The 14,694-nt window shown below is 35.7% G+C and overlaps 1 protein-coding gene across 1 annotated transcript in view; it reads left to right on the forward strand.

The window, feature by feature from the left end:
- SLCO6A1 (solute carrier organic anion transporter family member 6A1) overlaps window positions 1-14,694 on the forward strand; it is a 139,917-nt gene that overhangs the window by 74,423 nt on the left and 50,800 nt on the right. Inside the window, exon 8 of the mRNA XM_046667813.1 lies at window positions 7,067-7,211. Within this exon, the coding sequence (XP_046523769.1) occupies window positions 7,067-7,211 (145 nt within the window). The remainder of the gene's footprint in view (window positions 1-7,066; window positions 7,212-14,694) is intronic.

Raw genomic sequence — 14,694 nt, forward strand, 5'->3', positions numbered from 1 at the left:
CTCCCCACCCTCCTTCCCCTGGTAACCACTGAACTGTTTTCTTTGTCCGTGTGTTTGTTTATATTCCACATATGAGTGAAATCATATGGTGTTTGTCTTTCTCAGTCTGGCTTATTTCACTTAACATAATTCTCTCCAGGTCCATCCATGTTGTTGCAAATGGATGATTTTGTCTCTTTTTATGGCTGAGTAGTATTCCGTTGTGTCTATATAACACATCTTCTTTATCCAATCATCAGTCGATGGGCACTTGGATTGTTTCCATGTCTTAGCTATTGTGAATAGTGCTGCTATGAACATAGGGGTACATGTGTTACTTTGGATTATTGATTTCAAGTTGTTTGGGTAGATACCCAGTAGTGGGATGGCTGGGTCATATGGTATTTCTATTTTTAGTTTTTTGAAGAATCTCCATACTGTTTTCCATAGTAGCTGCACCAGTTTGCATTCCCACCATCAGTGTATGAGGGTTTCCTTTTCTCCACACCCTCTCCAACATTTGCTATTTTTAGTCTTAGTGATTACAGCCATTTTGACAGGTGTAAGGTGGTATCTTAGTGTAGTTTTGATTTGTATTTCTAAAGGGAGCTGTTGAAGTGGCTGTTTTTAGAATGGATTCTCTCTACTACTACCATATTTCATTATCTATTTTGTATATTTATATTATTTTTATGTATAATATATTTTTATACTATATTAATATTTTATATATAGTATATTTATATATATTATTTATATAAATTGTATATTTTAGAAAATTTATCAAGTAAGGAAAGAAAAGAGTTTTATTAAAATGTTAGTAAAAATAATTTTTATGATTTTAAAATAGATAAAATGGACACAAGCATAATAAAAGATAAAAAGCTAGAATGGAGACAAAATACTTAACATTTTTATAAAGTTCTAATATCCCTGAGGTGAAAAGTTATAAATATAAAAGTAGATGGAATTAAACTTGAACAATAGAAAGTAGAACACTGAATAAGAACAATATGTATAGCTATAAGAATAAAATAGCTTAGAAATGTATTTTAAAAGAATAAAAATATAATGCTGGAGTGATAAGATTTTTATAGGGGAAAACCACCTTTTAAATGTCTGACACAGAGAGATCAACACTTTTACCATCTTTTTCTTCATCTCGTGCCTTAAGTCACATACCTTATTAGCAGGAAAGATATTTATATATTAGGATGCTAATGAACAAAGAAGTGTCAATGAATATTATGATATGAGAGAACTTTGTGAATTATAAAGGACCAAATGAATATGAGGTGTTATTCATTGCTTATGTGACTGTTAAAGGATGACAGAGTATATCAAAGGAAGCCAGTGTCCAAATTATTCAGATATTGTATTATTGGTAGTAAAAATACTCAATTTCCTTTGAAAGCAAATAAATTACTATCATAGAAAGTATAATCAATGTATATTTAATGTAAGTAATGTGATTTTTTAAAATATATTTCTCACTTGTATTTGTGTCGGGACATTTTGTACTAGTTTTAGTCTCTGAGTTGTCTACTAGGTTTGACTCTAAATAAATTGGTGTTCATGGAAGCTGAGTAGCTGAGATTCTAGCATGGAAGGCTGCAACATTTTTAATCTTGCAATAAGCGGCATTTTCTAGGTGAAGCATTTTACTTTTATTGACAGATTTAATAGAGATAACCATTACTTATTTTCTATGGCTAATTATAGATATCTACCATAAAGAATCAAGACCAGAGCAAGTGAGAAGTGAAATTATCAAGTAAAACACTTGAGAAGTTCAAAGAAGTTTATTGGTGTCCTCCTCAGTTTATGTTTTCCTCCTATTTGCCTGTAGACATCAAGGCCTTTAACTGGCAAGATCAGTGTCTCCGCTTATACTTGATTAGGGTAGGAAATAGATTAATGCTGCACATGAAAGAAAAAGTTGTAGAATTAATTGTGACATTATAAACCCCATCTTCAATGAACTTTGGTTGAGCCTTTAGGAACTCTTTCCTTCCTGCAACATTTCTCTGCACTGATTTCTTCATTAACATTTATTTCCCACTGCTACTTGAGCCCTGGCCTGAACCTTGTGTACATTTCTGTGGCCACTATACTCTATACTCTATATTTTGCTGATCCTGTCCTTATTTCAGGCTCCTACTAAGTAAGCACATGCAGAAGTACCTAGGCTTGTTTGAAATCACACTCCCAGACCAGCAGGAACCTTCTGTGGTGTGGTAAAGACCCTGGTTGTAGACAAACTCTGTGATGGACTAGGCCTAACTAGGAGCCACAGTACTGTAAGATATGGCTGTTGCATAAAACTATCTGCTACTGTGCAGAACTAATTTGATATCTCCCTTTGAATATCAACACCTACCAGAATTAAGCCTGAGTTCACTACATGAAACCCCTTAGATACTGATTTATATAACTACCCTTCTTCTTTGCCTCCCATATTTATATCTAAGAAAAGAAACGAATTTTGTGTGTGTGTGTGAAGAAGATTCACCCTGCGCTAACAACTGTGCTGGTCTTTCTCTACTTTGTATGTGGGATGCCTCCACAGCATGGCTGATGAGTGGAGTATGTCCACACCCAGGATCAGAACCTGTGAACCTGGGCCACCAAAGCGGAGCACTTGGAACTTTAACCACTTGGCTATGGGCCTGGCCCTGGGATTTTTTTTTAAAAGCAGGAAAACTGGGACATTTTATTGGAAGGGAATCTATTGTATTCTGAGTGTTTGTTATGCTCACAGTTCCTCTCTGAATAAAGTGCCCAGAAGTGTCTCTTGTGCATTAGTGGCCATACCATATGGTGTAGTTCAAATGTTCTAGCTAAAATAGGTCTGGGATCAGCACTTGAGCTCAAGACAGCAATCTTTAGATTTCCCAAAAACCTATTAAATGTCATATCTTGAGAACAGTGTCCAATAGGGATACCTCACTGTAAACTGACTAATCTAGTCAATTCCTCTTTCTTGGGAGAGTATAAATAGGAGAAAAAGAGGGAAATTCAAACAATGCAGCTTTGATAGACTGACACAGAGAAAATGAATGAACAAAGGCCATTTATAAAGAGAAGCACATGGAGAGAGAATAGCCAGTAACTATAATAAAAGTAGACATAGACACAATAAGCTGACAGGAAGAAGCTGACTATCTGGGCCTTTGAAGAAATCAAGACAAAGCAATGGAACTCTCACCATGAAGGAGACAAAATAAGCTGTCATGTTATTCTGAATGATGTTATATTTCTTTATGAGTAAGAATTGTTTAGCTAGCTACTGAGAAAGTGTTTTTGGCTTTCTTACTCACCTGTGTAAAATTATGATATGTCATATCAACTGAATTAACTAGTGAGTTTGTTTGTTTTAATCCCAAAGAGCCTAAACACAAAAATTTTCTAGTGCAGTGGTCCTCAGTGTGATTCCCTCACCAACATCATCATCATCATCTGGGAATTTTATAGAAATGCAAATTCTTGGGCCCCATTCTAGATCAACTGAATCAGAAACTGTGGAGGTAAGACCTGGCAATCTTTGTTTTTACACCCTCCAAATGATTCAAGGTACACTAAAGTTTGCAATCAACAATCTAGTAATATACTGTGACTCTCTTAACTTTATAAGTTATGAAAATAATGTGTGTTCTTTACTGGACACCTACTATGTGCCAGAAATTGCATTAAATTATTATGTATATTCAATTCTCATAATCACCCAGAAATACAGATATTATTCTTTCTATTTTACAGATGATGAACAAGTAATTTGAAGAGGATGAGTAACTTTTCCAAAGACACATACCTCTTTGGACACACATGCATACACACACACACACACACACACACATACAGGTGGCTGAATTGAGTTTAAGAATTGAAGAATATCTCATGTGTCTGACTCTAACGCCATTGCTCTGTCTACTATTATGTAATACTTCCTAAAAATGAGATATGTAGAAATTGTGATTTGCTCATTGTTACTTCAAAAATCAGTTGCAGAGCCAAGACAAAAACTAGATTTCTGTCCCTTGTTCTGTCTGTTATACCTAATACAGAAGGGCATTTCATATAGAATCATGGGATATTGCTATAACTTTCATTAGAGTAAGGACTGTGCTTAATATTCAATCCTCAATAATTATTATGAATAAATTAACATTTGTGAACTAGAAGGACCTATGAAAGAGCTATCATTTGCTAATTGAACAATATCTGAATGTACAACATAAAATAAATATAAAATTTAAAAACTATTCAAATAAATAATATTTGAAAAGAGTAATAAAGTAAAAAGTAATCACAAAAGTATAAATAATTTAGGAACTGCTTTAACAGCTGCTAAGAACCTTATGAAAAAATTTAAAACTCTATGTAACAGTATTAGAAAAGACTGGGGTAAGTTGAAAGATATACCATGTTAACAGATGAAATGACAACTTTCATATATGATTTCTTTCTCAAATAATCTTGAATTCAATGCAATATAATCAATACTATGGCAAGAATTTTATTTTTTTAGCAAAAGGCAAATTGTTTCTAAAATTGTTCTGGCAGAATAAGGGCATGAATAGATAAAAGAAAGAGCATTGGTCCTAGTACACATTAAGACAGGCTACAAAGCCATAATAGTAAAAACAGTGTAGCATTTCCTCAGGACAGATAAATAGACCAGTGGAATAGAAGAGAGAACTCAGCCACAAATTAATATATATAAGAACTTGCTATATCATAGAAGAGGCACCGCAAAGGTAATTATTCAGTAGATGTGATGACAAATTTGGTTCTCTATATGATGAAATGAATTTGAATCTCTACTTCATATCATGCACGAAGGTGATTTCTAGGTTAATAAAATGTGATTAGAAAAAAACAGCACAGTTAATGTTAAAAATGAAAGAAATACCTTGTGACATAGGGGTAGGAAAAATTAAACAAGATTGCATTAGCATAAAATATGAAGTAAAAATTTATGAATTAGAGTATATCAAGTCAAATATTTCTGTTCTATGAAGGAAACTAGACAATGTTAAAAGACTGCTGACAGATGTCTAAATCCAGTAAGAGATTAATAGTTAGAATAAACATGGAATTCTTGAAATAGCTACACAAGAATTTCAGAAGGCCTGATAGAAATAGAAATAGGCAGTTCATGCCCAAAAAAATCCTAAATAGCTAAGAATTACATGAAGTAATGGTCAGTTACATTTGAAATGAGAGAATAGAAAATAAAGCATTGCAATACTACTTTACATGCATCAGCATGGCAAAATTTTGAAAGCCAGCTAATGATATCAAGTGTTTGCAGTAGTGTGGGGGTGGACCAGTTAACTACTGCTACATGAAAAACCACCCCAAAACTTAGTGGCTTAAAATAATAGAACATCTGTTTTGCTCATGAATCTGCAGTTTGGGCAGGGCTTGCCTTCAGCTCTTCTTGTGGTCAACTGGAGTGATCTAAGTCTGGGGGATGAAATCATCTGAAGGAAGTTTGTTCACTCAAATATTAGCTTTTAATACTGACTGTTTGCTAGAACATCCACGCCTGCCCTCTGCATCTGGCCTGGGCTTTGTCACAGCTTGGTGGCTGAGTTCCAGGACCAGAGTCCTGAGAGAGTGAGAGCTCTCTACAGAAGTCATATTGTCATTTTATGACCCAACTTCAGAAGTCATGCAGCATTACTTGCTTTGTTGAGGCAGTCATGAAGGCCTTTCCGGGTTCAATGCTTCTTGGTGGAGGAGTGGCAAAGTTCTGGAAGGGGTGTGGAGCCGGAAATATTGCTCTGATGAATTTTAGAAAGTAAGCTGCTACTTGAAGAAAATGGAACTCTCCTACATTTTGGTGAGAGTGTAAATTCATACGTTCTGGAGAAAATATCCATAGAAATAATGGAATGAGGTATGCCCAAGCAATCTCTTTCTAGGATATATACTTCCAAAGCACTCTAGCCTAGGTCCTTAAGGGGGCATGCACAGGGGTGTTCAGTGTAGCCTTGTTTGTGACAGCAGGGAGTTGAAGTCAGCCTAAGCATTTAACCTTTTGGGGGTGGTTAAATAAAGTTAAAAAGCACTCAGAAGATGAATTAGATGAATATGCAAAATATGATAAGATATTTAAAACAATGTTTAGGGCTAGAAAAGGAAATTTTAAGTTAATTAAAAAAATGTACAAACATAAAACACCACCAAATATTTTCAAAGGTTTATACATATGCAGGAAATACAGATATTAGTTCAGAAGTTAATATTTTAATGTAATTTACTGTCATGTTAAATTACTCTGTGTAGTGTAATAGGTAATAGTAAGGCTTCTGAGTAAGCTAAAAAAATATACTAACATGCAGAGTTTAGATGACTTCACTCTTTATGTATGTAGAATGCCAAGGAGTAAAATATTGTAGAATCTTGACTGCAATCCTAGTGATTTTCTTTGAGTGTTGCTTAAATTTTCTGTTTTGTTTTTCAGTTAAAGAGGTTTCCTAAGAAAATATAGATAAAAGTAAAGGGAAATTCTAGATGCCTGGTTAGTGATATTTTTAATTAATCTTTCTAGCACACTGCCAGACCCACAAATAAAAATTATAGTGGCATGGAGATCAAATTACAAATAAAAATGGTTCAGGGGCCAGCCCCATGGTATAGTGGTTAAGTCCAGTGTGCTTCACTTTGGTGGCCTAGGTTTGTGGGTTTGAATCCTAGGTGTGGACTTACACTGCTTGTCAAGCCATGTTGTGGCAGCAACCCACATACAAAGTAGAGGAAGATTGGCACAGATGTTAGCTCAGAGCTAATCTTCCTCAAGCAAAAAAAAGAGGAAGATTGGCAGCAGATAATAGCTCAGAGTGAATCTTCCTCACCAAAAAGAAAGGAGTTCAAACATTACATGTCTCTTATGGTATGTGTATATTGGTGAGTTGTAAATTGATATTTGGGTTTTTATATATATGTGTTTTCAGTTCAGATTGGGAAAGGTAAATTTTTTTACCTTTTTTAATGGATTGGTCATTAACATGTGAGGGGGTTATCTATTCCTCTTTACCTAACAAAAGAAAATAATTCATATGTAACATTTATATTTCAGGTTCTGATGAAGAATTCAGTGTTGGTGTGCCTATCTCTGTCCAGAGCTTCAGACTCTTTAGTTATGATTGGAGTTTCTGAATTTTTGCCTATATATATAGAAAATCAGTTTATGCTAACACGCAGTGATGCAACTACACTTGCAGGTACTTTTCTGTTCATTGTACTTGTTTTGAAATTTTTATGTAAAGTCTTCTTATATATATTTATGAAGTATTTTAAATAAGTGGAATGTAGAAGGAGTAATAGCATTTGCTCATATTTTAAATACCTAAATACTGTTTGCTCAAATTTTAAAAATATGAGCACTTTGCCATCAGTGCCTCAATTTTTTTTTTAACTCATAGAACCTTCTAAGACTCTCGCATTCCTCCTTTATCCTATTTCTCTTCCTCCCTCCCCATAGGTAACCGCTCTTCTAAAGTTAGGGTGCATCCTTTCCACACGTTTGTCTATTTTTATTGCTTATGTGCCTATCTGTATACAATCTAAAATTCATGTATCATTTTGTATGTATTCTTCTGTTACTTTCATCTGAAATTATATTAAGTAGATTCATATTAATCTCTATTTAATGTATTTTTACTGTGCTGTAGGATTCTGTCTGATGAATTTACCACTGTTTATTTATCCATTATCATATTAACGCACATGAAGTTGCCCCCAGGTTTTTCACTCTTCCAAACACACATGTCTCATTGTGCACATTTGTAAAAGTTGATCTAGGTTTAGACATTGAAGGGGAATTGCTATTGTGTACGTCTTCAGTTTTACTAGATATTGAGAATTGGCTCTCCAAAAGAAGTTGCAAATGGAATGAAATGTTTTAAAGTTCTAGCATTAATGGGAAAATGGTAAATATAATCACTTATGTTGTAGAAAGTCAAGGATGCGTGCTGTAACTTTTAGGGTAACCAGTAAAAGAATAATAAAAAGAATAGTAAGAGAGTATATTAATTTGAAAAACTTGATTAATAATAAAAAAAAGAGAGAAAGGAAAGAAAGAAGGAACACAAAACACGGGGACCAAATGAAAAACAAATGTTAAGATGTGAAAAACTTTGACTATCAGCTTATTATTAAGTTTTGTGATAGAGGGCACACCATTGTCAGGCTGCAAATAGTCCAATAAGCCAAAAACATGACACAGTTTCTATGTCCGTAATGACAAATTTTTCCGTGAGTACACCACATTGTTCGCCACTCTGATTAATCAAATTATCAGAGATTGGGACTAAATCCATTCAATTTGTTTCATACGGTATTTAATTAAGGCTAATATCAACAGGACTCCAAACAACAGGATAAGGCCACTGCAGTACTGGCCTCAACCATGCCAGCAAGGTCCTGGACCCAGCAAGCTAAACAAATCACTTGGTCCTCAAGGTCTACCTTAGAAAGCAAGATGGCTTTCTCCTTAAATTTCTCTATTGACCTTTCTACTTAGCCTGAGGTGTTAATCCAGGTGTAACAGAATGTATTAACAATTGCATATCTTCTACCTTGGCCTGTGAAGATGATGTTTTGGGCAATTTTATCATCCATAACAATGCTGATCAGTGTCTGAGGCTGACTAGAGTGCTAGATTTCCAGGGATTAGGTGGTCTCATTGTTATTTCAACTAAAGTCAGGGACAAATTTTGTACCGCTTTTTCATTGGATTGCTCTTATTGTAGAGAGAAACTGCCATCAGGGCACATATAAATAATGTGTCAGTAATCCCTCCAGAAAGCACTCCTAAGTAACTAAGAGAAACTTCATTTAAGAGAGATTTTCATAGTCTTCTGAAGGCTGTGTGATCTACTGATGGGGTTTCTTTAAACACTTGAAAATCTTATGACCCTCCTATGGCTTGAATATACCATTTCCAGTTGACAAGTAAAGCTTGTCAAATGGTTAGTTGTGAGTCTGATTTGGTCTATCTCCAAATGAGAATATCAGTCCACAGAGTCACCCAGCCTCCATGGGTCAGAACTTTGGTTTTGACAAGAAGCCAGTAGTAAGCTAAGAGCTGCTTTTCAAACGTAGTTGTTGCAGGGAGTCAATGAGTCCTATACCCCAATTGGTGCTTCCGAGTGAAGGCTGCTTTTTTCCAGAGGCTCCAGCACACAAAATCATCAGTCATGGAAACTTATAGCTCAAATGAGTCATTAGGTTTGTAGTACCTCCAAGTAGAGAGTATGCCACAGCGTGCTGTTTAGCTTCCAGTGTGGGTCTGTGGATTACATTCGCTGTGAGTTAGTTGATAGAAAAGACCAAGTAGAATGCCCAAGTCAGTCATCTACTGTCTCTAATACTCAGAGTCCAAAGTGATGCTAGGCTGCCTTTTGGTTGGAGGGAAGGGAGACAACAGTTTTTCCTTAAGTGCCAGAGGGATTGAGTGTTGTAAATCTGCCTGAATAGTCCCTAAAAACTTGATGAGCAGTCTTCTGGATTTTGTTGGGCTTCATCAGTCACCCTTGCTGATGAGGGTGTGGTAACAGCAAAGTCAGAGCCATTGAGTCTGAGGCTTCTGACCCTCCAGCTCACTGAATATCATCTATCTGTGAAAGCTTTGGATATCAGAGGGTAGTGGTAGTCACAGTAATCCTGACCTACCCCCTTGTAGTAAGTGGCAGATGAGTTTAGGTGCCCCTGAGGGAGTACTGCAAATGTGTATTTGTGGCCTTGAAGCGTGAAAGAGAATTGGTCTTTGTCTTTGGGTGCTAATGGGATTCAAAATAAGGCTTTGGCCATGTTCAAGACAGCATATCAAGTGCCACCAGTCTGTGCCATAAATTTATTTACATCACGATGTCTGGAACATCCAGGGCCATAGGAGCAACAAGTGAATTCAACTGGTGGTTAATCCACTGTAAACCTCAAGTCCTTGATAACTTTTTTCACTGGACATTTGGTCTGTTGAATTGAGATACTGCATCTCTTACTATCTCTGCTTCCTTTAAGTCCATGATCAAAGCTGGGACTTTCCTTTCTCCTCCTGGGGTTCTATGTTGTTTCTGTAGGACCATACAAGAGGAGACAGGGAGACAGTTCGAGGAGCAATTTGTGTGTTCTGCTATCACTTTTGGCATCCAGGAGCTTATACAGTACAAGCTTGTAAAACATAATTACCTATTATAGATTTTGAAATTGGAGCTACAGGATTAGTATATTGAAGCCACAACAAAAGTACATGGAAATTGTCCAAAGCATCACTCACAAGGTCATTTTACATCCTTTTCTGAGGCAGTAAGAGTCCAAATTCTATTCAGTGCCTCATCTGTGGTTTCACACAGGAATACATCTATCTTAGGGAAATCTTCCTGAGAAGGTCACAGCTACCTTGTAGCACTCAGGAGACACTGCAAAACAACTCTGAGATCTTTTACTTTTGTCTTAGAATGGATCCCAGTTTAGCATGATAGACTGCAGGAGGGAGGAACTGGGCCCTCAGCTCAGCTATTGCCATTTCACCTTACCAAGCAATTTTCACCTTACCGCGCCACTCCCTCATCAACCAATCAAATCAGGTAAACTTCTAATTAGTCACTGGTTTCTGTCCACTGTGGTTGTAAGTTTCCCTCCTTTCACACTCAGTGTAGTTGCACATCTCTGTAACTGTTGTCTGAAATCAAGAGGAATCTTCCATCCAACCAGGTTGAATCTTAGTAATAGCTATCACAATGGGGCAGTCCTGGAGGCTGATGGCCAGGTTGGCGAGGAAGTCCCCTCACCTAGGGGAGAGTTAATAATAACCATTGCACCTTCTGGGGAGCTGTCTTTAGATCTACTTCAGCCTGCAGCCACCTCCCCAATTTTTCATCCTTAACAGGCTAAATCAGCATATTCACTACTGATTTCCAGTACTTCTCTCAAATGGTGTTAATCGGCTCATGAGGCTCTCATTCTTCTTCTTACAGAATGCTGTGTTTCTGTCAGCATCCCATCTTTGTCACCAAAAGTGCTGAAATCTATGAAGAGTTTGAATTTACCCTACTTGAAAGCTCACGAGTTAGTCTACCGTAGTTTCTTGGATGCTAGCAGAAGACTTAAAATTCCTTGGTCAGAGAAGAAAAGTTTATGACTCACAGCAATAGCAGTAGCTAGAGTATCTGTGTGTGTGTGTGTGTATGTGTGAGTTTTCTGAGGCCCATTTCCCACAGGGTGATGTGAAGGAGAGCCAGTGACATTTGCACACACAAGATTGCATTACGAGAGTGGATTGCATTACATTTCCCTGGGCTTAGGGAACCCAAATCGTTTATGATGGACAGTAATCATGCTTGTCTTTTGATCCAGAGAGAGACATTATCTTTAGTATACTTGACATTAAGCATATCGTCTCTTAGTTCCGGAGAGGACACTATCTCTGTCTTCCAAAACTATAAGTAAACCTGCCCTCTGCTCTTGAGGGGGACACTATCTCCGTTATCGAAGGCTGTTTACTATATAAATATCCTTGAAAAGATAGAACAAACAGCAGTCAGTGCTTCTGCTTGAAAGATATACAGCATCAGAGGGTAGTGGAGAATTGTTTCCCAATAAATAGAATAGTAATTATGTTACATATAAATAACGATTGTCAGATTGGGGGAAGAATTCACTATGTTAACATACAAGAGGCACTCTTTAAATATGAGTATATGAAAAGGTTGAAAGTAAAAGGACGGAAAAACTTGTACTGTGTTAATACTAACTAAAAGAAAAAGTTGTGTAATTCCCACAATTTTCTTGATAAATATTGCCCTTTCTCTATTTGTACTTTTTTTGCTTTCTAATAAATGAATTTGTCTGTAAATGTTTACCTTTTAACAAACACTCATGTAATGTTCACTCTGCGACAGGACACTGTTCTCAGCACTTAAATATTAATTCATTTCATTCTCCTAATAACCTTATGAGGGAGGTATCGTTATTTGTAGATTTTCTTTAGCATCTAATACACTTAGATATAGTTTTTATTATTGTTCAGTTCTAAGCATTTTTAATTCTCATCATCATATTTTTATTTAAGCCATGAATTTTTGAGAGGAGATTTTTAGTTTCTAAATAGTATGTGCTTTTGTTTCTCTTTTTAATTGTTCAAATCCATTAATACTTTCCATAGCTTTAAATAGTGTTGTAAGCTAAGTCTCTGTTTCTGAGAAAGCTGAGTTAAAATACTTTATTTATGGATTTTTGATTTTCTTGAAATCTGGGCACTTTTTACATAACATTTTGTATAATGTCATAAGGTATATACATGTTCACGATCTAAATTTTCATGGTATGTTTTTTCACTACCTTATTTTCAGACTTTCCTTTTTACAAAATATCCAATTTGATAATCTGTCTTTTTAATAGTTAAGTTTTATCCATTTACCATTATTGTGAATTCTGATATATTTAAGTTATTTTTAACTTCTTATTTGTATTTTTTGGTTTATTACTCTTCTATTTTGCTGCTTTTTCTCCTTACCATCCTGTCTTCTCTCAATGGACTAGTTTTCTATTCATTTTATCCCACTTGGTTGGTTTAGGAGATTTTAACTGCTCACTCACTGTCAGTTTACTAGCCCCACTCCTCAGGGTGTGGGTACGCATGTTTGGTCTAGGTCATCAGTTTTATCTTTTTAAAAAAACTAGCTATAATTATTATTCTTTTGCAAGTAGCATGCTCTCTGGCAGCTTTTACAATTTTTGTTTTAGTCTTGATGTTATGAATTTTCCTCACCTTATTTCCGTATGTGTAAGGATGGAGTTAATTATTTATTTTTCACTCCCTCTCAGTAGTTGGAGCACACTTTTATTCCCCGGGCTAGCATTTCTTCAATTATGGAAGTTTCTCATCGTCAGCTACAATTTTCTAAATACTGTTTCTCTGCTATTCCTTTCCTTATATTTCTCACAACTGCTGTAAAACATTGTGTGGAGCCTCTTATTCTGCTCTCACTGTCTTTTTTTTTTAAATAACTTTATTTTTTGAATAGTTTTAGATTTACAGAAAAATTATGAAGATAGTACAGATTTTTCATGTAATGTACACCTAGTTTCCCTTTTTGTTAACATCTTCCATCTCCATTAGGTAGATAATGAACTCATATCAATACATTATTATTAACTAAAGTCAGTATTTTGTTCAGATTTTCTTACCCTTTTTCTGTTCCAGAATCTCATTCAAGATACCACATTATATTTAGTTGTCATGTCTCCTTAGGCTCCTCTTGGGTATGACAGCTTCTCAGTCTTTTCTTGTTTTTGATGACTTTGACAGTTTTGAGTAGTGCTGGTCAGGTATTTTTCAGAATGTTCCTCAATGGGGAATTGTCTGATGTTTTTCTCATGATTAGACAGGGGTTATGGGTTTTGGAAGGAAGACCACAAAACTAAAGTGCCATTTTCATCACATAATGTCAAGAGTATATGTTATCAACATGGCTTATTACTTTTGAATTTGACTTTGATCATCTGGGTGAGGTAGTGTTTATCAGATTTCTCTACTGTACTCATTGTCTTTTGACTGCTTATTTTGGTTATTCTTTTTTCGTTCTTTTTTCCTTTTCATTTCATAGTGGATGATGACACAATGCTCTTTCCCAATTTACTAATTCACTTTTCAAATGTCTCTAGCCTAGGATTTGAGTTTTTATTTTAATGATTATATTTTTAAATATCAAGTTTTCTTATTTGTTCTTTTTTATCTCCGTGCTCTTATTTCATTCCTTTCTCTTTTTATTTCATTTCTTCCTCATTTTTATGGAAGTTACACTGTCATTTACTTTTTTGAGCGTTCTAAAATTACTTATTTACAATTCTTTCTTTTTTTGATGAGGCAGATTGGCTCTGAGCTAACATCTGTTGCCAATCCTCCTCTTTTTGCTTGATGGAAAATTGTCCCTGAGCTAACGTCTGTGCCAATCTTTCTTATTTTGTATGTGGGATGCCGCCACAGCATGGCTTGTTGAGCTGTGTGTAGGTCTGTGCCAAGGATCCAAACCTGCAAACCCTGGGCCTCTGAAGTGGAGTGCACGAACTTAACCACTATGCCACTGGGCCAGCCCCTCCAATTCTTTTGTCAGATACTTTTATGATATAAATTTAATCTGGTGTTATTGGTATGTTTTTGTTTGCTTTTCCTTTATATTTATTCTGCTATATTTCTATTTAAAGCAACCATTTCTATGGAAAGAAGAGATTTCATCAATATATGAATTTACTGTGCTATCTTCATTTGATTATTTTCTAACTATATTTATCCTCCTCCTTTCTCTCCTTCTCCTTTTTTTCCTCCTTGTTCTGGTTGCCTCTTTCTAATCCCTTATGTTTGATTGAAAAGAAAACCATGTCTCATAGTGACTATTCTGGAGTCCCAATTTGTTGTGAGATTGTTAATATTGCACATCCATTCATAGAACCAATGAGTGGCCTGGCTTAAGTCTTAGTAACAAATCTCTATATGTGAACTCTTGTCACTGTGGGCATGGTTCTTGCCATGAACCATAAATCCAGGCAGCTATCCAATTATAGCTGTCAATAAGATAGCTCTCATCTTGTTTCTCATGGATTAAGTTGTGGGTTTATTTTAGATGCCTTTACTACCTAGGAGAAAAACTTCACCATCACTTCCCCAGAGTTCATTAGGCCTAAAGCTTCAGCCCCACTCACAAA

The sequence above is a fragment of the Equus quagga genome, chromosome 7 (genome assembly GCF_021613505.1).
Source record: "Equus quagga isolate Etosha38 chromosome 7, UCLA_HA_Equagga_1.0, whole genome shotgun sequence".
Taxonomy (NCBI): Eukaryota; Metazoa; Chordata; class Mammalia; order Perissodactyla; family Equidae; genus Equus; species Equus quagga.